The following is a 24,714-nucleotide window of genomic DNA, read 5'->3' as shown; positions in this document are numbered from 1 at the left end:
GAACAGAGGGTAATTTTTCATCCCAGTTAAATATTACTCATATTGCATTTTATATGTTGTCTTATAACGTGGAAAGTTGGATGATAACATTGAAAGGAATGCTTTATCATAAATGAGTCTTTGATTTTCAAAGGACGGTTAAGAGTTTTAAATGGTTATTTATACATTTTTGGCATGGTTACAATTGCTTCCAAGTCTTGGTATGGAGATATCAATGGAAATATGCCTTGTTTGGGTAACTTTAAACGAATGGAAACTTGTAAAGGTTTTAATGGGGCTTAAAGAGAGTTTGTTAGTATCGCCGAATAGGTGTAAGGTCCTCATGATTCATCACCCAAAACCGCATTTGTCGATGTGGTTGGTCCTTGTCTTGAAATATGGCTGACCGTTGTATGTTGTTAATCGGAGCAGCCTCGAAAATCTTTTCTTTGGGAGAGTTTGGTTTGCCAGATTCTTATATTTCTCAATTCATGCGGCATAACCTGTACAACTTGTGGGGCACTTTATGTCGGTGAATACTACCTACTCAAGATTAATAATTTGTCAAAAGGTCTATGTCTAAATATTTTGGGTTTGCACTTATGATTTTGCCTTTTCTTTATGGTTATATTATATGTATGTAGACCGTTTGTCCCTTCCCACAGGTTGCATACTAGTACTCGCCATACTAAACGTTGACGCTACATCGTTTCATAATGTAGGATCGAAGACACAGGTTCGTGATTTCGAGCAGCAGTAGATCAACGTTATAGTGAGCTTTCCATCTTCTAGAAAGCAGGCGTTTCTTTTTATCAATCTTTCCTTTGATTTTCTTGGTATGTCCGGGGCCATGTCCCGAAATTGTTATCCAGTTAGTAGCGCTTTCGTAGACCTATGGTTAGTTGAGTTTGATTTTCTTATTAAAGAGTCGAATTGGTGTTCCTCTTTTAAATTCTTATGAATATTAATTGAAATTAGTCTTATCTTTCGCATTAGTATTTATTTTAGATTATTTGGGTTAAACAGGTTGGTTGGTGCTCTCGAGCCTAATGGGGTTCCTACTGCCATGTCACATTTAGGACGGTCTCGAAATGTGAAAGATACTAACATTCTAAATAACTTCCGGACAAAAGAACAGAAAACTCAACCACTGTTAAAAACAAGAGCTTTATCTAAGGACAAAACCAATGGACTTTCACAGTTATAAGAGATTACCGAGAACAAGTCAATGGTATTGTAGCCTGTCGATAATATTCATCTCTAAAGGTAAAAACCAACGAACTCTACTGGTTAATACCAAAATTAAGATTTGTTATGAGTCTGTGCTCAAAAACAGTAAACCAGACAATCGAAGTAAACTGAAAAGGCAAAAGTCAGAAATCATATCATATATCTCTCACACGCACACATAACAGTACTCAAAGGAGTGATTCTTTTGTGGTACAAGAAGTCTAGAACCACAAAATGGAGAAATGTTTGACAGATCTCCAAGACTAATGTGAATTGAATAATTGCTGTCTATGCAAACACCAGGTTAGAGAATACAAGGAACACAACATAAAATAGATACTCAATCCAACTTCCCTGTTTTGAGGAAAAGGAATTACAAAGGAAACATTTTTCAAAACTAGCTTTTAACCAGCAAATTATTCTCAATCTAATTTGATGTATAAACCTCATGTATACACAAGCCTCAGACAACAGCTCCATTACACTGCTTTCTTTCGAACACATAACTTACCAAGCCATAATAATTGCAATGTTATTGGAACACTGTCAAAAGCTTGTGTTAAAAACCTCACATCTACAATGGGTATCACTATAAAGGATATCCACTGCATGGCTTTTCTTCCTGTTACACGTATGTGATAACTTTGAACAGCCATGCCTTGAGCAACCTTCATTCTAACGCAACTCTTTAGATAGTTTTGGAAGAATTCAAGCAAACAGGCCAGGCATTTTACATCATTTCCACTTTTGGTAGAAAATACATAAAATCATGCTTGAACCTGTAAAGTAGCAACATTATGCTTGAGCCACGCCCTTTTTAACAAGCATCTCATACACTTTGTCCACCTTATTCGGATCAACATTGAATAGACCATGAGCATCAGATTTCTTGGTGATGTTGCCACTAAAGATCCCCATAGATATGGTTTGCTGCATGTTTAGATAATGAGTCGGCAGGATTCTCATCTCATCACAAAGCTTTTTTTCCTGCATTTCCAATTGCCACAAATGCAGCTTAAGGTTAAAAGGATACAGCCATACACTAGCAAGAAAAACTTCAAAAAATTGTTGCTTTTCTGGGGCATCAATACAGTTAGAAGACAATATCAGTTGCATGGTTAATGCTCGCAAAGAAGATTGTGGAAATAGCAACAATATGTGGCAGCAGAAACAGAAGATTCTTACAGCTTCTGAGAGCAACTCAGCCCCTGAAAAGCCACTGACATCCCAAATGTCTACAGCACTTCCAACACCATGTGGTGTGGTGGTTGATGATAAGTCCTTGCTACAAGAATCCAGCATTTCAGGGCCTCTAGCAACTCCTCTGGGGCTGCTGTCATGCTCCACTTTAAAGTGACCTGCTCTTTGCAAATATTTGCCACTTGGGCCACTCTGGGAGTTTTCCTTTAGTCTAAGTACATTTTCTTCAGATTCCCGCGTTCTCTTTTGTTCAATATATCTTTCTGCCTCAGCTGAAGTTCGACAACCAGCTAGTCGGGCATCCTGGGTGCAGGGACCAAATATTTCAATAATAACACCAACTTGAAAACGTAATAGACAAGAGACTGCAGAGTTTAAATTTGTCACATATGCCAGAGGTACGTGCTTGACCCAATCTATGGGTCTTTTTGCCAAATTTTATTTGCTTTCAGAATCTGAAATGTATTCCATGCAACAACTACCTACAGCACCCATTGGGTGTGACCAAATTGTCTACTAAGTGGGAGGAAAACCATAGGTGATGAGGGTATACTAGATGCTTCTTCCATCAGCCAAAATTTGGGTGGCCAAAGTTGCCAAATAGTACTTGATGAATAAACGTTGAGGTGTGTTCAAGTTGGTATGAACAACATCGTTATAAAAACAAAAGAAAATGGACCACTACCTATGGTTAAGGAAACTAGTTAGCATGCATGTAGACTTACACATGGAGTTAACAAAATAGGAGAAATACGTTATAAAATTTTTATACGAAATGCTTACCGAGTACAGAAACCTTTAGATTTTAAGTTCTAGTGTTAAATTTTGAAAAAAACCATAAACTTTGAATTCTTTTCATATCATTGAGTTTGTGTTTGTCACATTCCCTGTTTATGATTACTGATACCTAAAGTTTTATGTGTAACAAAACATGATTACAAGCTGATAATGTTCCAATATTTGTATAAGGATTATAATCATTCAGAAATGACTCCAAAGACCATAGAAAAGAGGATTATCAATCTGGAGTACTCTAGTAGAAAGACTTTGCATTTAACCTGAAGATCTCGTATTCGTTTCATCATCCGGTGCTCCTTGATTATGCTCCTAAGGAAATCATCATGCTCCTCTTTTGAACTAAAACGCATGAACACTCTGTAACGACGGCATATGTCCTTCTCCTCTGGGGTGAGGTCTTTCTCAAAAGGATCAGGATGAAGTAGTTTTCTTTCCAAAATAAAATCCTTCCTACGTTTCCTCTCATCAAGCCTGCAGAATATTAACAGATTGAAGATTTGCACAAATAAACACAAATTAAGAGTATCATGAGCCATTAGCACATCAAAGCAACTGGAAAGACAATTGCTGACCTCTACTATGTAATTGTCTTCAATAGCTACATTTTCTAATGATTACATAGTTCAAAAATCCATATCAACAACATGATGTACCAGAAGCACCTAGGGTTTACTCCCCTCTACAATCATGGGAAGATTATCAACCATATTTATTTGAAGACAACAGACCCAATGGGATGCCAATATGGTATTGAACTGAAAATGGATACAGGCAAGAGAAACTTGCATTGAATGGCACCTATACAGAAGCTGAGAAATGCATCGTAAAAAGGAACAGTTAAAAATTTACAAATTGCTAGGTGGCCCAAGGCAGGATAAAGTCCATTATTCATCCACAAGATCCCCGAGCAAACTAAAAATAGGTTGTTCTACCAGCATATATCAGTTGAATGTTGCATTCAATCAAACCACCTTAAAGTCAAGCAGTCAATTGACATTTTCACATGTGGCATGAAAATTAGCACTTGCAGAATCATAGCTCTCTTCTGCAATGATTCTCGCACTTGGAAGAGGGGGGAAAAAGTAAAAGAGTAACTGACAGAAATAGCATTTAACGTTCTGTTTTTTTGCATATGTTGGGGAAAAGAGGAAATAAGCACCAACATCACAGTTCGGTGAGGATTACTTGCCTTTTATTGTATATACGCAATACCCGAAGTTTCAGCTCACGTTCAGCGTTGCTGTCTGTCTCTTTAAATTCCATATCAGCCAGCATCTGCTCAGCATCATTATCGTATTCAATTTCAAACTCCTCTCTCTTGGAATTATAACCACTTAATTCTGTCATAGAAGGCCCCTCATCCACTGATGTCCTAGGCTTTTTCTCTCCGACACTCCTGTCTGCAGGACAACCTAAATGCAATAACAAAAGCCTCTTAGCATCTCTCAATCAAAAAGTTATCATGCATACTCCAAAGAAAGTATCAATAAACACTTCATCAGTTATATTCTTTAAGTATAGATAGTTGTGAATTATCAGCATTATCAAACTAAGTACTAGAGAAATGGCATGGTATCTCCTGCTCACAATCGAGTGGAAATTTGGAATAAGCATACACTTGCAAGAATTTCTTTGACATATTCATTTTTCAAAATATTTATAAATAGCGTCACCAGACAAGAATACTTTAAGATTAGTACATGGACATCTGAATCCTAAAGTGAAGATAAAGCAATGGTGCACAAACAGTAAGAATCACTATTTTCTGTGATGTAATGCTAGAGCAACTGATACCTTCCACTTTGATGCTATCATGATTCTCCTTACTATGAAGTAAGCTAGATGTCCTCTTTCCAGCTCCTGCTAATGTACCAGAAGCAGAACCTCCAACTGAAAACAAATCGAACAAGATCGAGAAAACAAGTGAACATATGCCAACACAAACCGAAGGATATAATAATTTTTCCCACAGTTACCACTATAATTGCATTCAATTCTATTGCCATCTCTCTCTCTCTCTCTCTCTCTCTCTCTCTCTCTCTCTCTCTCTCTCTCTCTCTCTCTCTCTCTCTCTCTCTCTCTCTCTCTCTCTCTCTCTCTCTCTCTCTCTCTCCCTCTCTGTATCTACACACATATATATATTTCCTTTGCAGGACACTGGGGAAAAGTTTGTTCTATTTTGTTGTATCTTTTTAGTAGGAGCCTAGTAGGGAATTGTTGAAGATATAATTGAGTTAAATAAGAGAGTGCTCTCTCTAATAGCTTAAACTTTAAGATGAGATGATCATACACTGCAAAATAGTATCAAGCAGGCAAAGGTGTTGAGTTCGAGTTTCACCGCCACCCATTATGAAAAAGAATTTCTATGTCAATTATAAGGGTAACAACTTGTGCCAGAAGCTAAACTACCTGAGGCAAGTCCAGCTGAATTTTCTTCCCGATCTTCCATCCTGAAAATAAATGTCCAAACGTATGAGAATAGAGAAGACTACGACACTTGCATTTATTTGGAACAAGCCCGAGCATACTTGATTCCTGCAGAGAATGGAGACTCTTCTGTAACATTAACTCCCCCAGGAGCAGCATATCCTAACAAGAATGAACATTCAATTAGACTAAGAGACAATGTGATTCTAAGAATGGATGTTGATCACATTGTTAATTAAATTAAAGTGTGCTCTCTCTAATAGCTTTAGATAATATGATCGCACACTTCAACATGGTATCAATCATCAATGAAGGCAGAGATCCTGAATTCGAGTCTCACTGCCACCCATTATCGAAAAGAATTTTGACATGTTTGGACTATGAAAAAGAATCAGGCTTCATGCCTACACGTGGGGGCATTGTTGAATACATAGTTAATGAAATAAAAGTGTGCTCTCTCTAATAGCTTAAACTTTTAGATGTGATACACACACACATTGTACTTCTTCCGACACCAGTATTACTCAATTATCAATATATGATGATATCTGTTAACTACTAACCAAGCATGAGCAGACAGGCCAATGAAAGAAAGCAGAAATCAGACATTTCTGGCTATTACAGTTTTTGGTTATTCTTTTGATGCATTCTGAAGAGTGTGGGGTACAAATGATTTTGGTCTGCTACATAATTTTTATTGATCCAATGAAAAAGGAAAATGAAGGGCCCAGAAAGACATGCCAAAATTCTGTTTTTAACCCAATACAGATCAATTTCTTGACTAATGGCCAAACCAGCCAATTGAAGTAAACGTCGGCCTGTCCCACATGAGGTAGGGGGAAAACACAGCCTGATTGTGTTATGCAGTGAACATAGTAAAAACTGATGCATTGAAACAAGAAAGTGTATGAAGCAGAAAACTGAGGCTAAATCATCCCAAATCAGAGTTTAAGCTCAACAGATAAAAAAGAAGAAAAAAGGTAAAATGAAAATACGATAAAGAAAAGCTCTTCAGTCACCTTGATCCTTGGCCATGGCAAGAAGTTCCTCTCTGTTCTTTCCCATAACGTGAGACATGTCCTAGAGAAATATAGTGTGCAGATTCAGCTTTTCATAATGAAGCACTTCATGCAATGCTGTACTGTGTTAGGTGGATTACTCACCGGAAGTGGAAAACAAGGAGAACTAATATATGTGGACTTATAGTGGTCAATACACTGCAATTTACTCTTTGTTCCAACATGTTCGGCAACTTCAGCCCAGTTTGCCAATCCGTACATTTCCAAACCCTGCAAAAGAAAAAGAGGACAGGCAATAAACTAAAACCAAGAGAACTCTAATCCTTCCAGAATTATGAATAAGATCTAGATCACTAGGATATATTTAAGAGAACTTGTAAACAAACTAAAGAGTAGAGAAATAACTGATGATTGAAATATTTAATCACAAGCAGAAAGATGGAAGACTACCTCTAGAAGTAACATTTCTTCATCTGCATTCCAGTCAGCACATATGAGAGGAAACGACAGGTTATCCTGTTCATAGAAGAAAACCATGAAGACATATCCCAAACATATACATCCATAAAAACTAAGAGGTTATAAAAAGGGTGAGGACATAACTAAACAAAGTAAACAGCATAAAAGAGCCAGAACTCCTCCCTCAAACGTAAGCATGTGAGAAAAATACTTTTTTAGATCATTGATCAGCTAAGATGGGAAGTGAATATCCATTGTACATATGACCACCGTCTAATCCCATCATTTGTAATTAAGCATAATTATAATTCACTCATGAGTAACAGCTTCATAAAAACCTTGTCCCCAATTTTATGTTTGACAAGTTCAACAAAGTAAACATCCCATTCTCTACTGCTTAGCATCCACATAAAGGAGCATGAACTTCAATTCTACCTCTCTAGATGTAGTATCAAATATCAACATGAGCATCCAACTTACTTGAATCACGTGAAAATCATCACCCACACATAAGCATCTCATCATTGCAATTAGAACAACCTTCTTTCATGAGCATAATCATTTCTATCTATTATCTTCCATCTCATCAGGGGTGGATTTACATTAGAAATTGTGGTTCAAGTGAACCCATGGTCTCTCCTCAAATTAGGCATCTTATGTACATATTTCCTAAAATTGATCTAATATTGTTTGCTAGCGACCATGCTCCGAAAAGGTTGGATGGTGCACTTGGTTGAATGCTACGTTATTTATTTGAAGGAATACGGATCAATTCCCACTTAATTCATTAGTAGTGCACACATTTCTAGAAATTCTAGACCCGCCTCTGCATCTCATTATGAATCCAACTTAGCTCCACATATAGGTAACTAGTAGACTGTTTGGGCCAAGATTCTCCAAGGGAAAAAAGTGTTTTATAAAAAAAAAAGTTTTTTCAAAGTTGAGTTGTTTGGCCAAGCTTTTAGAGGAATAAAAGTGATTTTGAGTAGGAGCAAAAGTTGTTTTTGAGAAGCTAAAAAAAGGTTTCCCTCCAAAAGTACTTTTGAGAAAATACACTTAGAAACACTATTTAAAAGTTTGGTCAAACACTAATTGCTACTTAAAAATGTTTCTCAAATTGATTGGCCTAACACACATAGTTTCTCTCAAAAGTACTTTTTTTGAAAGCAGTTTTGAATCAAACACTTTTCAAAATAAGCTAATTTTAGAAGTTTGATCAAACAAGTTACTGCCTCCGTTCCTTTTTAATTGTCATGTATATTACAAATATTTGTTCCCAAAATAGTTGTTAAATGAACAATCAAGAGATAATTGATTTTTTTTCAACTTTGCCCTTAGCGTAAATTATTCTAGAATTAAGAGGCACGTAAATATATAAAGATTAAGGAATTAATAAGGGATATATTAGTCAAACTATACTATAGTTACCATACTTTCATACTTTCAATTAGATGAAGTCACTAACCATAACCCTGTACAGATGATTGCTTTTGTGAGGCTGCACTTCTGCTCCAACAGAAAAGCATTCCACACAAAGATCAAAGTCAGAGCACACAACACATTTGATTCGGATCCTTCCAGATATGTCTTTATTGCAATAATTGCAATGGTACAAAGCCTTTTTCCCTTCAGTCAATATTTGGCCTTCATAAACAGAAACAAGATAAATTATAAGGTTCAATTTAAAACAGGAAAATTTTCATGATTAGCATCTGAGTAGAACACCAGACATAAATAACAACAGTTCCAAAAGTTGGAGTAGTTAGAATGCATGTCCATGTCGTAGGAGCAGACATACAAAGAGACTCATAAATTATTCTTTTTTATGTTCCGCCATGAACAAGATTAAAAAATATGAAACAAGAAATAGAAGGTAAAAATAAATTTTTGTTCCACAAACATGGTACAAGCTGTGATGAATAAAGAATTATGTACTTCCTCTTCATGTGAAATCTGACTTTGTACCATAATATGAAAGGAGTAAAGTTTAAATAGTCTTTTTTATTTATGTTAAAAAGTTAAAATTAAAATAATTCAATGTTTATAGAAGAAACATGTTTCGTCGTTTGTTGAATCTTGATCTTCTTTGAGAGAAAAATAAAGTAAAAAGTTATATTGGAAAGAGAAAAAGGGGAGTCCCCGTGAATGAAATTGTTGTGTCATACAAGATGTAGCAGAACTTCCCGTGAGAATAGAAAAAAGGGTTTCTTTTTGAGACCGACGGAGTTAATAGTTCAAATGTGCCCACTTTTACAAGTCAAATAAAAGTTTGTTTAAACTGAGGGGAGATCTCGAGGAAAAATAGCATTGCAGGGATCCTGCTTCTTGTAAATGATTTTCATTCCCAAGGGTGCTAATTACCCCTATAATCTAAAAGATCATACCAGTCGCTGCAGTATCAAAATTCTCCACATTTGGTGCTGCCTTTTTCCTCTTAGACCTACCAAAGAATTAAAGGGACAAGGAAAATATAAGTTACCAGATCAGGCCAATAAATAATGGAATCAAATTAGATACAGTTCCCCATGAAGCAATGATAAACATGGAACTATGTTTACAGACACATATCCATACAAGACTTCATTTTTTTTATAGCCATGGTGTCTGGGCAGCTTGCGCGCACCTCGACTAATTCCACGGGGTACGCAACCTCCCACTAGCACAAGTCCCGAATAACTTTGTCCACTAATGCTTGGTCAAATAGAAATAAAGCACCTGGTGTTTTTTTTTACTCCATTGAGATTTGAACCTCAGACCTTGTGGTTCTCAACCCACTTCATTGAACACTAGGCCACACCCTTGGGTACAATATCCATACAGGATATATAATGCAAGAAAATACAAACTTTGTTTATGAAGTCGTGAAAATCAATGTTCGAGATCAAAAGGTAAGGATCTATCTCTGAGTAATAGCTTCACCACTGCTACTCTTTAGTAAAAAGCCCTAAAGAAGGTGTTAACTAAAGCAGGGCTGCAGGAAAAGAAAAGGAAAATAGAAAATAAAAAAAAAAAGGAATTCACTGTACCTTGGTTAGCTTTTTAAACATAAAACCATGAGATGTTAATAACACTAATTCAAGTTGAGAATGGTCTATCTCATTAAATTCCTTTGTTCTAATGACTAGGATCGCATTGGCAAGCAAATCACGAGACTATCCTCTAAAGAACACGCAGTTCCAATAGTAGTTAATATACGCTTTTAGATCAAAAACCAACCAAAAATGGAAGGAAATCCAAAAAGTCCTCATAGAAATTACATTATTAATCAAGGAGCTTTCTATTCGATTCTTCTTGAGAAAAAGAAATTTAAGTATGATCCTAGAATGAACGGCTTTATTGGCCACCAAGACAGCATCCATGATTTGTCTTCCTTTAATGAAAGTCATTTGTTGAGAATCCATAAGTTTAGCTACCACCGCTTTTAATCTTTCTGGTAGTACGCTTGCAAACAACTTATAAACACTACCTACCAAACTGGTAGGCTTGAAATCTCTCAATTCATTGGCACCTTTCTTCTATGGAATTAAGGCTATGAAAATTGCATGAAAGCTTCTCTCAAAGATTTCCATGTTGTGGAAATTATGAAAAGCTTCCATAATATCATGCTGAAGAGTCTCCAATACTTGATTAGAAATCCCATAGTAAAACCATCTGACCCTGGAGCTTTGTCTGCAGGTCACAACTTCAGACATCTCAAAACCTCTTGTTATGAAACTTGTCTTGCATTTTCTCCCTTTCCTCTACAGTTACGATGGGACAAGTACCAAAACTACAGGAAGGTCTCTAATCCTCTGTTTTAGTGTACAATTCTGGTAAAACTCAATAATTTCCTCTTCAATCCTTGTTGGATTATCGATAGTATTACCTTGAATCATTAATGAAATAACTTGTGTTTCGATCGCCCTCCTTCAACCAAATGGCCCTGGACCTCCGTCTCTGTGAGATCTCTTCATTCTTGATGACTTCCTCATAATCCATTAGGAGAGAAGCTTTCTTTGCTATTTCTTCCTCTGTCAATTATGTTCGCCAAAACTGGATCCATATATGTTATCTGACCAAGCAAATCGTTCTTTTGGGCTTCAAGTCTCCTTGGTAGCTTTTACTCCACTCCTCACGTTTACCTTGAGATCCTTTAATTTACAAGCAAGGATGCAATCTGGTTTTCCTGTGAAAACAAAAGAATTCCACCAACCCTTGACTCTGTCTGTGAACCCATCTGTACCCAACCACCAATTTTTCAACTTGAAATAAGATTTTTCTTGCTCCCATGATCCACATAGAAGAGCAATTGAAAAACGGACAAAGATCAATCTCTATCGAAGACTTTGTTTGATGTCACTAAACTTGTCATCCCATTCTTCATAGATAAGAATCCTATTGATTCCGAATGCAACTACCTTACTATCCCTTTTAAACCAGGTATAAGGACCACCTTCCAATTGAAGATCAATTAGATTCATATCTTTAATAAAGACGAAAAATTATATCATCTCTAGAGATCTTTTTTTACAATTGCCCTTTTCTGAGGGGAGTCTAGTGATGTTGAAAACTTCGCAAACAGCCCAAGGACCATCCATAAGACCCTTGACAGCACTAATTTCCTCCAACACATTCCTCCTCTCAATGCCACAATTTGGTGCATAGACTCCTATTATGTAGCATGAAAAATTCTATAACTGAGCCTCAAATTTACAAGTCAGAATATAAGCTCCAGTTTCAAGAATTTCCTCATTCCATATCCTATTATCCCATAACATCACAATGGCGCCCCTCTAGTACCACTCGCTTCCAAACAAGCATGTTCCAACCATCTCCCACCCCAGATTTGTTGGATCAAGAATTTAATATCTCCTTCGAGTTTTGTTTTTTGGAAGCATAATATGTCAGCCTTCCGACTTTTTCCAGACCCATAACTGCCCTTTTATTCTCCCTCCCATTCAAGCCCCTCACACTCCATGAAACTAACTTGAAATTCATTGCGCAATAAAAACCATGTTTCTCCTCATTAGCATCTTCACATCGCTTTTGAATCTAACATCAAAGGTAACTTAACCTTTTAATTCATGTGCACCTTTAAATCTAGTCTTCTTGCTTTCAATTGTGTTTCCATAATCCTGGCTTATCTTGAGCTATCAATTTGTAACACGAGTTACTGGCATCTTCTCATCGCTTTTGAAGCTAACATAAAAGGTAACTTAACCTTTAAATTCTTGTGCACCTTTAAATCTAGTCTTCTTGCATTCAATTGTGTTTCCAAAATCCTGGCTTATCTTGAGCAATCAATTTGTAACATGAGTTACAAAGCCTCCTCCAAATGCCCACTTAAATTTGCGCCTAATAATTTTCTTATTTCGATCATGTTATGATGAACCCAAACAATAGCCTCCATTTTTTTCAAGTTAGGAAGTCTAATCTTGGATAAGCAGAGGTACGCCGCCTTCACCTCCCAATATATGCTTTAGTAATAGTTGTCAATTGAACTGCCCCCTCTCCCCATGATTGATGCATTGAATTCCCCCACTGTTCCTCCTTGAATACTGGTACTAGGTTCTTCAATTGGCTTCTACCAACTTGACAAGTAAATTAAGTCCTCATCGGCTACATTAAAAATTCATGTTGTTTCGAGTGGTTGGTGTATTGCATGTAGTGAGCCAGATTCCTATGATGTATTGAGGTCTAGAACTTTAAAGAAGGTCTCCATTTTTAATTTTACCTTGGGCTCTCCTTGAAAGTCGTTAAAATAAGTTTTCCAACAGAATTAGTCCCACCAAGTCTTTTTTCGGTAGACTTTGGCTTTGAACTTAAGCCTAATTTCAAAATCAGTTCATTAAACCCTGCATGTGAAGTCACATGTCTTGCCCGAATAAAAAATTTCAGTTGTGACATAAGGACACATCACGTGCTTCCCATATTGACTCCTTAAATTTTGGTTTTTTTTATGTCTTCCATAGCATAATAATGGCATCCCATCAGGTATAAGCCTGTTCAAAGTTCTTGATGTTGCAACCTCTCTGACGTGACTTTGCCTCAAAGCATGGTTTCCTCTCTGCTCATATTAAATTATAGTACTCCACTTCATCTCTTATGATTACTATCTCTCCGTGAATATTTTGGCCATCAGCGGTGATGCAAATCATGGCCTACTTCAAATGGCTCTTAAGCTTCGTTTCTTCCTTGGTCACCCTCCCCCACAGATCACCAATTTCGGGGAAGACTCTTTGTGACTAGAGGTGAAGAAGAAGCCTCAGGGCTTGAATCCAAGTTTCTAAAGGTTTGAAAGAGTTGTGGTTGCAACACGCTACCGGACTCCACCATTCCAGATACAATCTGGAGTTCTTCAAGGACAAGTTTTTCTAAAATCTTTTCTGCCATATGTCTATTAGGAAACTCAAAAAGAAACAAGTTTCCCAGCATCTATAAGATGTTAACTCAGAAAATTGTCTTCCAATTTGTTGTGGTCCACCTTCTTACAGCTACCAAAGTTAGTCTTTCAAAACTCTCCTTGTCAAAGTGCCAGTATACATCTCCTAAGTAAACCATCATCCTTAGCTTCGTGAGAGTCAATAATGTTAATACTCCTTGCTTTGCTGCTAACATCACCCTCTCAAAGGCTTTTTGTTTGCCATTTACTCTCTTTGACTACTTTGGCATAGGGGTAACTGGCTTCCGTGAGTCTGTGAGGTTCTATTTTATCCGGGTAAGAAGTTGATTGAGTGAACCTCACCTATCTTAAATGCAATGTCCAGCCACCCTACATTAATGGTTGCTTGAGGAATAATTAATGTCAATCTCCCATCTCCATTTAAAGCCGAAATGCTCATATATTTGCCTTGAGCATTAAATTTTCTAGTTTTGAAATATTTTGTGCTCGAATCTTTAGTTTTCCATCTCCTGAAAATATTCCTCTTGTCTTTAAAAGCCTCTTTGAGGGTATGACAGATCCAGTCCATGATTTTCTTGATCGTGGATACGCATCCCATCATATTCCAACTCCTCTCGACCCATTCATACCATGTTGAGCCATCTGAGTTCCACTTGGTGATGTCAAAAGACTTAAATCCCGCATTAAAATAAATTATGTTTTCCCCCGTGTCCGAGAAAGACGCCTAGGAAACACGAAGATAGAAAAGGTGGTTATGAAGCTAGCACAGATTGTGTTAGCTAAGGTGGTAGAAGAGAAAGGAATAGATTCCGATGAAGGATTCACTGGAAAAGGTGCTCTACAATCCTAGAAAGTAGAAGAGAGAAATGTCTTGGGATGTGCCTGGGAGCATTCTTTTCTCGTTGCATGACATAACAGATCTCCAACTCTTCTCTTTTATAATCTAACAAGATTCAATTTCTTCCTTAGTTTTTTTCCTTAATTTATACTCTTACCATAAATAATGGTGTTGCTTTCTAAGGCTATAACTTGACAGTTCAAACATCGCGCGAAAAAGCTGAACTAGGGTAAATTTATATTTTACCCTTCAAATATTTGAAAATACCTAAATAATTATGCTTCCCCTTAATTCATACTCCTTTTATACCTTTTTCACATATAACTTTCTCCCATACCCCTTAATTCATCCGCAACTGCTGAATTTCAACTAATTAAAGCAACCCCATCAGTGTTTTCAACTCTAAATTAACAACAACAACAACAACAAAAAGTATATATATATGTGCAGAACCCAAACACTTGGAAACAATAAAAAAATCACGAATAAAGTAAAAAAAATAAAACTGTTAATGAAATGTAGTAAGCATCGAATAGCTTAACTGACCTCTGGGTTGGATCATCATCGGTGGATTGATGAACAGCCCGAGAACGACCCATCTTTTCCGAATTGGAGCTCCGAATTTGAAAGTACAAAGCTTCGTTCTCTAGAGTGTCTCACAACTCTTCGGCTGCCGCAGACAAAAGTACCGCTTCCTAGATTTGAGGAATAAAGTATTAAGTCATTTTATACTATACTTAATTAGGCTTTATTTTTAATATATCGGACAAGTAAGCAAAAAAAAATGTTATTATTCTCTTCGTTTAAAAACAAAGACCTAATTTGACTTGATACGAAATTTTAAAAAATAAAAAATATTTTTCACTCTTATAGTCCTAAATTAAAATTATGTCAAATACATTAAAATGTCTTTTAATCTTATAGTTTTAAATATGCTACGTGGAAAGCTAAAATTGAAGTGTTACCAAAACAGAAAAAGGGTCATTTTTTTTGAAATAGACTAAAAAGGAAAATGGGTCATTCTGTTTTAAACGTATGGAGTATTTATTTTTTTCCTGTTTGAACGTGTGAAGTTATTTATATCATCTTTTATTTAGTTTATATCACTTTTCATTTAGTTTGTATCACATATGCCTTAAGTATATATAGGATAAAAAAAAATTACCTTTTTTGTCTAATGGTGCATGAGGATAAACCAAGGTCATCGTAAATGATGCGTAATTTCCGTAAATATTTCATTACATTTTTTGGGGGGTGCAGGTGGGTGTCAATGATACGGTTCGGACGATTATTTTATATAATTTCTAGACATTTTTGTTGTTTAAACGATGATGATCAAGAAAACAAGAATAGAGATGCACCCCATTATATTATGGTAGTGTAAAATATTAACCAAAGACAAAAAATATATAATTTATATCACACGAGCGGAAAAAACTCAATCAAGATGAAACTCAAAAACTGAGTTTACTTAATTTAATTATCCAATAAGAGAAATTTAAACTATAAGAGAGGAAAAATATCTAATAACTTGTAGCTTATTTCCAAGATCGTCGGAATACCTTGTAGTTTAATTTCAATCGGAGTAAGGAATTTTAGTGATATGATTTAGGGATCGTTTGGTGTGAAGGATAACATCAAATAATCTGAGGATTAAATTATAGTGTCACTTAATTTGTTGTTTGGTTGGCAAGTCCGAAATAATTTATCTCAGGATTAACAATTAATACCAGAATAAATTATCCCTCCTCTTAGATGGTATAGTAATCTCGGGATAGCTTATCCCGAGATAAAATAGAGAAAATGACAAAAATATCCCTTTAAATTCTTTTTAGACATCACTTTTCACATTTATGTATATTCACATTATTTTTAATACCATATATAATAACATTCACAATCTTCACTACTCCTTATTTTTATGATAATTCATTATTCTTTATATTTTTTATTAAAAATTAGACTATAAAAATATAATTTTTATTTATTAATTGATTTGACTAATTCTTATGTTTATTTATGTTTTGATTTCTCTTCTACTAAATTACATATTTTTAATTATATATTTTTTTAGTCACTTGAAAGTTTGTATTTTATATATCAACTAAAATGCAAACTTTAGTATTTTATAATTTAAAAGTAGTATGTGCTTAAATGAAGTGATATAAATAATAAATCATCTTTTACTTTAACAAATTTAAGATAAAAGTTTTATTTTTAAGCTAAATAAGATAAAAGTTATATTTTTAATACATATGGTATCATCATGGGAATGCACACACAAAAATATTTAAAATAAATAATATGAAAGTTTTATTTTTAAGAAAGAATAACTAAAGCTTGTAAAGAAAATATAAAAGACTAAATAAAGTTAAGGGTATTTTTGTAAACAAACAAATTGTTCTTAAAATTTATACCATACATATTATTTTGAATACAACAAATCAAACAATCAATAAAAAATAATTTCAGCATCACTTATTCCATCATAACTTGTATTCAAACCAAACGACCCCTTAGAGTGTTAATTATATTGTCTCTTATAGTCACTTCCAATATCCTGGATCTAAAGCAACAATTTTAGTGTTTTATTATTTTTAAACTTAATATATAAAATATATTTTACACATATATTACTCAGTATGGTTTGATATTTTTTGATTAATTTTTATTAAATAAATGATCTACCCAATCATTCAGTAGGATTATAAATTTATACTAAAACAGTCGATTTTATTATACAGGGCAAACTGGTTGTGCTTATAATTTTACGCAGAATGGAAAAGATTATATTGTATCAATGCAAAAGAGGGTTCATCAATTGTAAACTAAATTCTTAATTAGCCTCTCTAATAAGAGCAATTGTTCAGTTCTTGCTTCTTCTCATTTATTCTCTAAAGTGATCAATAACTTTGTGATAACATTTATTTATCAAAATTTTGTTTAAAGCTAATTATGGCAACTTTAGTACAACATTTGTACGTGGATTTGATGGTATAGTCATATTCTTTTTCCAAGTATTTCTTAAGAGGCAATTTCTATTCAATTAGTAACACATCCAACTTATTCTTGCAATAGTAAATTCCTTACCAGATAAAAAATTGATTTTTGCTTATAGATTTTGTGAACTTTATTAGTGCGCTATATATAGATTTATCAACTTTATTCTAACACGTTATGTTAGTAATTTGCTTTTTGTTTTTGCCCATTATTTAGATTTTTCAGACTTGATAAAAGTTATATCTAAATGGTCCAAGTATCTTGTCATGAATATTCCTTTTGATGATTGAAAAATCTAGGATCCCTCTTCAACTAGTTTTTCTGTCTCAAAATATTTGTTGAGTACGGCTTCTCGAGAGTTAAACTTCTTGAACTTTGATTAATATTTTAAAATGTATTATTTTTAACTATTGATATGAGAAGAATTGTAATTTCTATTATTTTTCTTGTAATTTTTTTATATTTAAATTTAAAATATTTAACTAATCTAATCAAATTTAATTTCAAGAATTAATCAAATTGACTTTCGGAAAGTAAAATATGACAACTATTTTAAAAAGAGTGAAAACTATATAATATATTGCTTAAATCATCACAGAATTTACAAAAAGAAATGATTTGTTTAAAATTTTGTTACTTAAAACATTATAGTATGATTGTGACTATAAATAATTGAAATTTATGTTGCTAAGCATAAAATCTGTGTAGTTATTTTTTTTATTGAGGATAAGATGAGAAGCATAAAGTTAATTATTTTATATACAAAAATATTTCGCTCTTTTCTTAATGGAATTTGATTGTGTCATCCCTAATGCAACTCTAAAGTATTTAAGATTTCTCAATAAAATGATGATTTTGGATAGCAATTTAGGAACTTTTTCAGTTCTCTTTACATAAAACGTTTACTGAATGATCTATTTTCATCAAAAATTATAAATTATAAGATTGCCTTAGGAAATTATAAATAAACTAATGTGGAGTATTAGTAGCTTGTTTAGTTAAGCTTCTAGAAAAAATCAAAAAGTTTTTTTTATATTTATTTTAGAATGTTAAGGTATTTTGTCCTGGAATAGATTCTTTTTCTAAACTAAAGAATTTACTTACCTTCAACTAATATCATTTTGTTTGAGTCAAAAATTCATGTTTACCTTACGATAAGTATTATTTATTATAGATATCATTGAAAAAGTGGAAAATCAAGAGGACTTTTCTTTGCCTCGTCCACACCCAAGAAAGAAAAGATTGATTGAAAATGCCCAACAACTCAATTTATTTTTTAAATTGTTATGTAGCTCATGCTGGATTAATCGAAAGTGTTTTTGATGATAATAAAATTTATTATTCAAAAGCTGAAAATATAACTTTTTTTCCAAAAATACTTTTAGAACTTTGGTCACAATGGTGGAAGTAGAATTTTTATTGAGAGGTATTAACATAGGCGAACTCATGTGGTAGGTTGGGATGCACGTGTTAACTTCGAAAAAAACTTATATACCTTGAAGAACTGCCATATATTTTAAAAGGACCCTTTAAACTTATCTGTCAAATTGGTTCATTTGGTCAGGGTGTCCCTTAGGCCCGTGAACATCGATGTGTGACTCGAGTTCGAGTTTAGGTTTTTTCTCATTTTCATTTTTAGCTGACAATTAATAAAAAATACATAAAATATGTAGGAGGTAGGTTTCAAAACATGCGACTTAACGTATGCAAAATGATGCCCAAACCACAGTCCACAAAGCGAGCTTCATTTACTTATGTCATTTACTTCTATCTATACGTTAGAATATCAAATGAGACGGTGTTGCATGATATCACTTCCGCTAACCTGCATCTATCCTGAGTTTGCCACTGAATGTCCAAATTTGATAAAGTAAATGCACAAAAAAATAAAAGAAATTCAATACATAATATAAACATACATAGAAAAGTTCCTTGTATGTTATTTACACGATATAATTTTTCTATAAATTAACACCTCTTGAATACATGCAACTCCGAGACATTACTTGATCAAGCGCATATTAATATTGTAATAACTAGCTAAATCCAAATGGTTAAATACTTGTGATAACAAACACTTTTCAAAATAAGCAAGATTGTCGGAGTTTGACCACACAATGTATAAGAAATTATGAGTAAAGATTAATTTTATATAGAATGAGAAAAAAGTAAAAAAATAAATAAAAGGAGGGGGGGGGGGGGTTATAATGGCAAAAAGTGTCAACAATTTATTTTATATTGGATTAGAGAAGTATTAATTAAATAGAGGTTGTTTCATATTATCAAACAAGATTCATTTTTTTATGGAAAAAAGTCAAATTGTGCCTGAACTATGCGAAATAGATCATTTATACCCTCCGTTATATTTTGGAATCAAAAATGCCCCCACCGTTATTTCAAGAAATCACAAATACCCTTAAGAGTTAACAACCCAAATTTTTAGTGATGTGGCAAGCCATGTGAGACTAGTCCCTCAACCTAAGTGTTGCCAACTAGAATTCACTACTAGAAATTGAACCTTTAGCGGCGATAAAATCCGCCACAAAATCTAGCATATATCGCCATTAAAGGTTATCACAGATTTTTAAAAGGCTGCAAAAGCCACTAATTTTGTAATGACTCTCTAGGCCATTTCTATGTTAATGCCCCTTTTTCATCGGTTGGTTACCCTTTTCTTTCAAATATTAAAAAGCAGAAATACTTGAGTAATATGAAAATTTCATTAGTTTCTAAAATTATTCATTCAAAAATTATACATCTATCTATTTTTATCTATCATTCTAGTGCTAGAATTACTACACAACTAGATACGATTGCCTCTACTCCTACGCACCTCCCCTCCCCCCACCCAAACCCAACACACACAGGGTGTTTGGGGTTTGAGACTATGGAGGCCCCAAACACTGTTATAATTTCTTCCTTGGATCAATGATAGGTGCACATTAAACACTGTTATTTAGTGTTATTCAAATACTAAATATTCTTTGTAAAAAGTAAGGTCAAACACAACTCCAACTCCAACTCTATTAATTTTAAATAAAATGAATAATATTGGGTTTTCACGACCAAACGTTGACTTAGTTTGCCTAAATATAATGGGAAGTGCTTGTAGGAAACAAACATCCACAAATTGTCGTGTGAGCATTTGTGAAATTACACCCTAAATAGCTCTTACATATGTTTCTTATGAAATGTGAAACTATAACAGTTCAATCTGCTCAATTTTCAGTTAAGTAGACTGATTATCTTAAAGTCCACAGTCTTAAGGGAAAAAAAGAAAGAAGGAAGAACAATTATGTGTATTCATTCTATTCAACATTTTGTACAGGGTAAGGTAATCAACAATCAGTATTTCGTTTGCCAAGAAATATTTAAAGCAGTTTGCTTTAAACCAAGGAATTCCAAATTCAATCAGTAGAATGTAAGACACAAAGGAATATTTGTTCCTCATTTACAGTAAGGTGCACCAGCTTTAATTGTGTTCATGTTGCTCACCCTGAAGGTATAGTCTTGTAGCATGGATCACTATGCCAGGTAAATGGAAGAAGACGGTGAATGTGCAGTTGACGAAGTTAATCTCCCCAAAGTTAGCATAGTACAGTATTTCTTGGCTATATATCACAAGGTACCCCATGAACAATATCAGCACAGTGTGTATCTAGAACAAGCAGTATTCAACAAGTCAGTCATAGTATTCATTCAAACTAGAGTCAGCGAGTTCAACATGACTACAGTGTATGCATACAACTGCTTACCTTTATCATCCAGAGAGTTGTGTCTCTTTCCAAAAGAAAGAAAGCAATTATGGAGAACACTAAAACACCGCAATATTTCAGGCAACCGGTGTAGATTTCTCTCCTATCCGTTGTTTTGATGGCTCTATACAATAAATTTCCAATGCCAATTGTTATACCTGCCAAAAGTCTGTGAACATAGCTGGAGAACAAGCATAGAATGTTAAGATTATCAGAATATTGTTCAAATAAGGAACAGAGAACAAGAGAGCAAAGGAGTAACAGAGCAAGTTAGTAATGTTTAGTTTATCTAAACAATGTTTATTATCTCTTCAGTCTTACTGTTGCTCGATTTTGAAGAGATAATTGGTAAAAATGCCAACAGAGGAACCCAATGAATAGGCAGCCCACATCGAGATTAAGATCCTCGTGTTCTACATAAGACAGAAAATTTACATTATAAGAAGTGACTTCAAGAACAATTCAACAAAATCTACGAGTCATTGATCACATACATACCAGTCTCTCTGGTGGAGTATGGTAAAGCAAGATTAAATTTGCTATATAAGAAAGGACTGTGTATTTCCCCCCAGCTATCGAGGTCCATTGCAAATAGGTTCCAAAAGTAATGCTCAACATGGCACAGAAGAGACTAAGATACACCTATATTTTCAGCAAAACCTAATCAATCACAGGAAAAGGGAGAATCCAATATTCAGACGCAGAAGCAAAAATGCATGTTTTCTGAGAATTTAAGTTCATTAAACTGTTCATATTTTCTTGCATAAATCAAGATAAGTGAAATTAATATCTTAGCAAAGAAGAAGGAAAAAATGGCAAACATCAAAATCTTCTGAGAATCGAAATTCAACAATCCTGAAGATTAAATAAAATCAAGTAGAATGTTTCCTTATTTCTTATTGAACAGTAAGAAACTTAAATTCATTATCGGCAATACCTAAATATCTTCTGAGAATCGAAATTGATGAACGATGAGGATTTAAGGATTGGGGATTTAACATCATCATATTGTGATAGGCTATTACGTACTACTAACCAGATTACAATAAAGAAAAATCTGACAATAATTTCAAGAATTACAACATCTTTATTCTTACGTTCGTGATCAAGTAGAAGGAAAGAAAAAAAATGAAAGAATGTATGTACCATCTTCAAGGTTGTGTGAACTTCATCGGGAATTTCATCCATATTCATCACGTCGTCTCTGTTCCAATTCCTATTGAAGTACCATTTCACACCATTAATGACCTGCTCTTTCATCTCTGAGAAATTCATCTTCTTAGTTTTTTCTTTTTTCTTTTTTGCAGAGAGAACCAAAATGAGCTCTGTTTATACAGACAAGTGTTTTTGCTAAGTTTGTTACAAACCGTTATTCCATTTCCGATTTTACAATTTTACCCTTCAGTTATACGCTGAGTCTTGAGAATAAACACCTTCTCTACGCTCAGAATGTTGGCGGGAAGTTTTAGAAATACTATGGGGAATTTGTATTTTCTTTTCCTCTTTTGATTTTTACTCCCGCTATTTCATATTAACTGATTTTATCAGACAATGCACATATATTCAGTGATAAAATGCACGAGGTAGGGGTGGAAGTAAGGCTCACCACACGAAATATCCCCAAGAGTGACAGATTTAAGTATCTTGGGTCTATAATTCAGGGGAGTGGGACATCGATAATGATATCACACATCGTATTGATGTGTCATGGATTAAGTGGAGTCTAGCCTCTGGAATTTTGTGTGCTAAAAAGGTACCATCGAAACTCAAGGGTAAGTTCTATATAGTGGTGGTTAGACCAACATTATTATATGGTACAGAGTGCTGGCCAGTCAAAAACTCTCATGTCCGAAAAATGCATGTTGCGGAAATGAGGATGTTGAGGTGGATGCATGCGTGGTCATAGTAATGATAAGATTTGGAATGAAGATATTCGGAATAATGTGGGAGTGGCCTCTGTGATGGATAAGTTGAGGGAAGTGCGATTGAGATGGTTTTGACATGTCAAGAGGAGATGCGTAGACACACTAGTGAAAAGGTGTGTGAGGTTGGTTATAAAAGGTGTGAGGAGAGGGTGTTGAAATGTATGCAGCAATCGAACGCTCAACCGAAGTTGAAGGACAAACTGACAATGAGTTTGATGGTGGAGGTACTATGTAAAGTCCCAATGGTTTAATTATTTAATATAAGCTCACCTACACCATGGTTGCATTGCAAATTGTTCAAGTACTATTGTTATAATTATCGTAAAGTATAAAAGCTTGTGTCTTGAAACTTTATAATAATTGAATGGAAATAGCTATTAACAAAATCTCTAAATATTATTCCTCATTTATTAGATCTTTGATCTAAATTTGGAAAGGTTTTATATTGATTTTGTTCAAATGATTTAATTGATTATGAACATCATGATGTGCTTTAAATAGAAATTTTGGGGGCCATACAACCATACTATATGCTAATAATATTAGCATGACTGAGTCAATTCGTATATGATGCTTGCCGCGAGTAATCACCTAGTTGTCCTTGAATTAGTGTAGGTGAGCTTATATTAATCAGATTAAAGTATGACCTTATGTGTTTATGGTTTGAAACAATTAAGGTGAAGATAACTTTGAAATGTGTTTTGCATTATTATTTCATTTCAAATGTCGAATTAATAAATTGCTATAAAAGTTTCTTTCTTAAATTGATGAGACTCCTATCTTTCTTAAATTGCGGTTAAGACAAATCCATATCTCCTGTCATTACATTTGATGAGATTCCACATTGTGTTCATGGAGAACTAATTATTTATATTGTGTGATCGGGATCTGTTTCAGTTGACTATTTTATTACGTGTTAGAAGGGTTCTCAAGACAGTAGTCGTTCTTTTGGGTTCTAATCGATCGATATTTACTCATATATGGTATGCATGAATGACATATTATTTACATTTACATATATTCTTTTTTCCGATCAAGTTGTTAAAAAAAATTATAATGTATTAACCGACAAACTTCATTGATGTTTGCCATCTAAGATGCATATTATCGACATGCTACAATTCATCGACTTGTTCTCAATAACCTCTTATAACCCTTGAAAGTCCATCGATTTTGTCCTTCAATAATTTTTAGCAGTGGTTGAGTTTTCTATTCTTTTATCTTGGATGTTATTTAGAATGCTATATCGAACTATATATTAACTGAATAATTATCATGGCTTATAAAAAATACCTGTATTTAGCAAATCAACATACTCTATCATACACAAGCTCTCATCTTCTCTACTCTTGTTTGTACCTGTTTTGTCTCCAGTGGACCCCTGACCACATAGCCCATTCATTGTGAAAAAAAATACTTTTTTTTATTCACATGATTTTATAGCTACACAAGTATCAAGACAAGCTTAAAATTACAATTTTAAAAATACTTCTTTTAATAATCATCATATTCAATTAAATATAATCGTATAAATATAACAGCAGAAGGCAATAAGTGCTCCAACTCAAATATCCTTCGTAAAATTTCGTTCCATAATTTGTTGAAACTCAACTTAATTACATCTTATAAGAGGGAGTTTGAGATGCCTAAGGCAGCATATTAACATGTCTGCTATGACATTTAAGGGCAGTTTGGTAATTTC

At 34.2% G+C, this 24,714-nt stretch overlaps 2 protein-coding genes across 2 annotated transcripts; both read right to left on the bottom strand.

Moving 5' to 3' along the window:
• Positions 1-1,582: 1,582 nt before the first annotated feature.
• LOC129892209 (transcriptional adapter ADA2-like) lies at positions 1,583-15,040 on the bottom strand. The gene is made up of 13 exons (XM_055967765.1): positions 14,879-15,040; positions 9,497-9,552; positions 8,578-8,756; positions 7,104-7,169; positions 6,798-6,923; positions 6,654-6,714; positions 5,736-5,796; positions 5,617-5,657; positions 5,002-5,097; positions 4,397-4,619; positions 3,468-3,678; positions 2,395-2,712; positions 1,583-2,196 (listed from the first exon to the last, which is right to left on the bottom strand). The coding sequence occupies exons 1-13, from the start codon at positions 14,929-14,931 to the stop codon at positions 2,005-2,007; spliced, it is 1,683 nt and encodes a 560-aa protein (XP_055823740.1). The 5' UTR covers positions 14,932-15,040; the 3' UTR covers positions 1,583-2,004.
• A 5,573-nt stretch (positions 15,041-20,613) lies between these two features.
• On the bottom strand, positions 20,614-22,471 carry LOC129892583 (bax inhibitor 1-like). The gene is made up of 5 exons (XM_055968160.1): positions 22,234-22,471; positions 21,586-21,729; positions 21,409-21,500; positions 21,088-21,268; positions 20,614-20,990 (listed from the first exon to the last, which is right to left on the bottom strand). Exons 1-5 carry the CDS (start codon positions 22,360-22,362, stop codon positions 20,805-20,807), a joined length of 732 nt encoding a protein of 243 aa, XP_055824135.1. The 5' UTR covers positions 22,363-22,471; the 3' UTR covers positions 20,614-20,804.
• Positions 22,472-24,714: the final 2,243 nt, after the last annotated feature.

The sequence above is a fragment of the Solanum dulcamara genome, chromosome 6 (assembly GCF_947179165.1).
Source record: "Solanum dulcamara chromosome 6, daSolDulc1.2, whole genome shotgun sequence".
NCBI classification, from domain to species: Eukaryota; Viridiplantae; Streptophyta; class Magnoliopsida; order Solanales; family Solanaceae; genus Solanum; species Solanum dulcamara.
The sequence above is the reverse complement of the archived record's forward strand: the minus strand, read 5'-3'. Positions and strand labels throughout refer to the sequence as shown.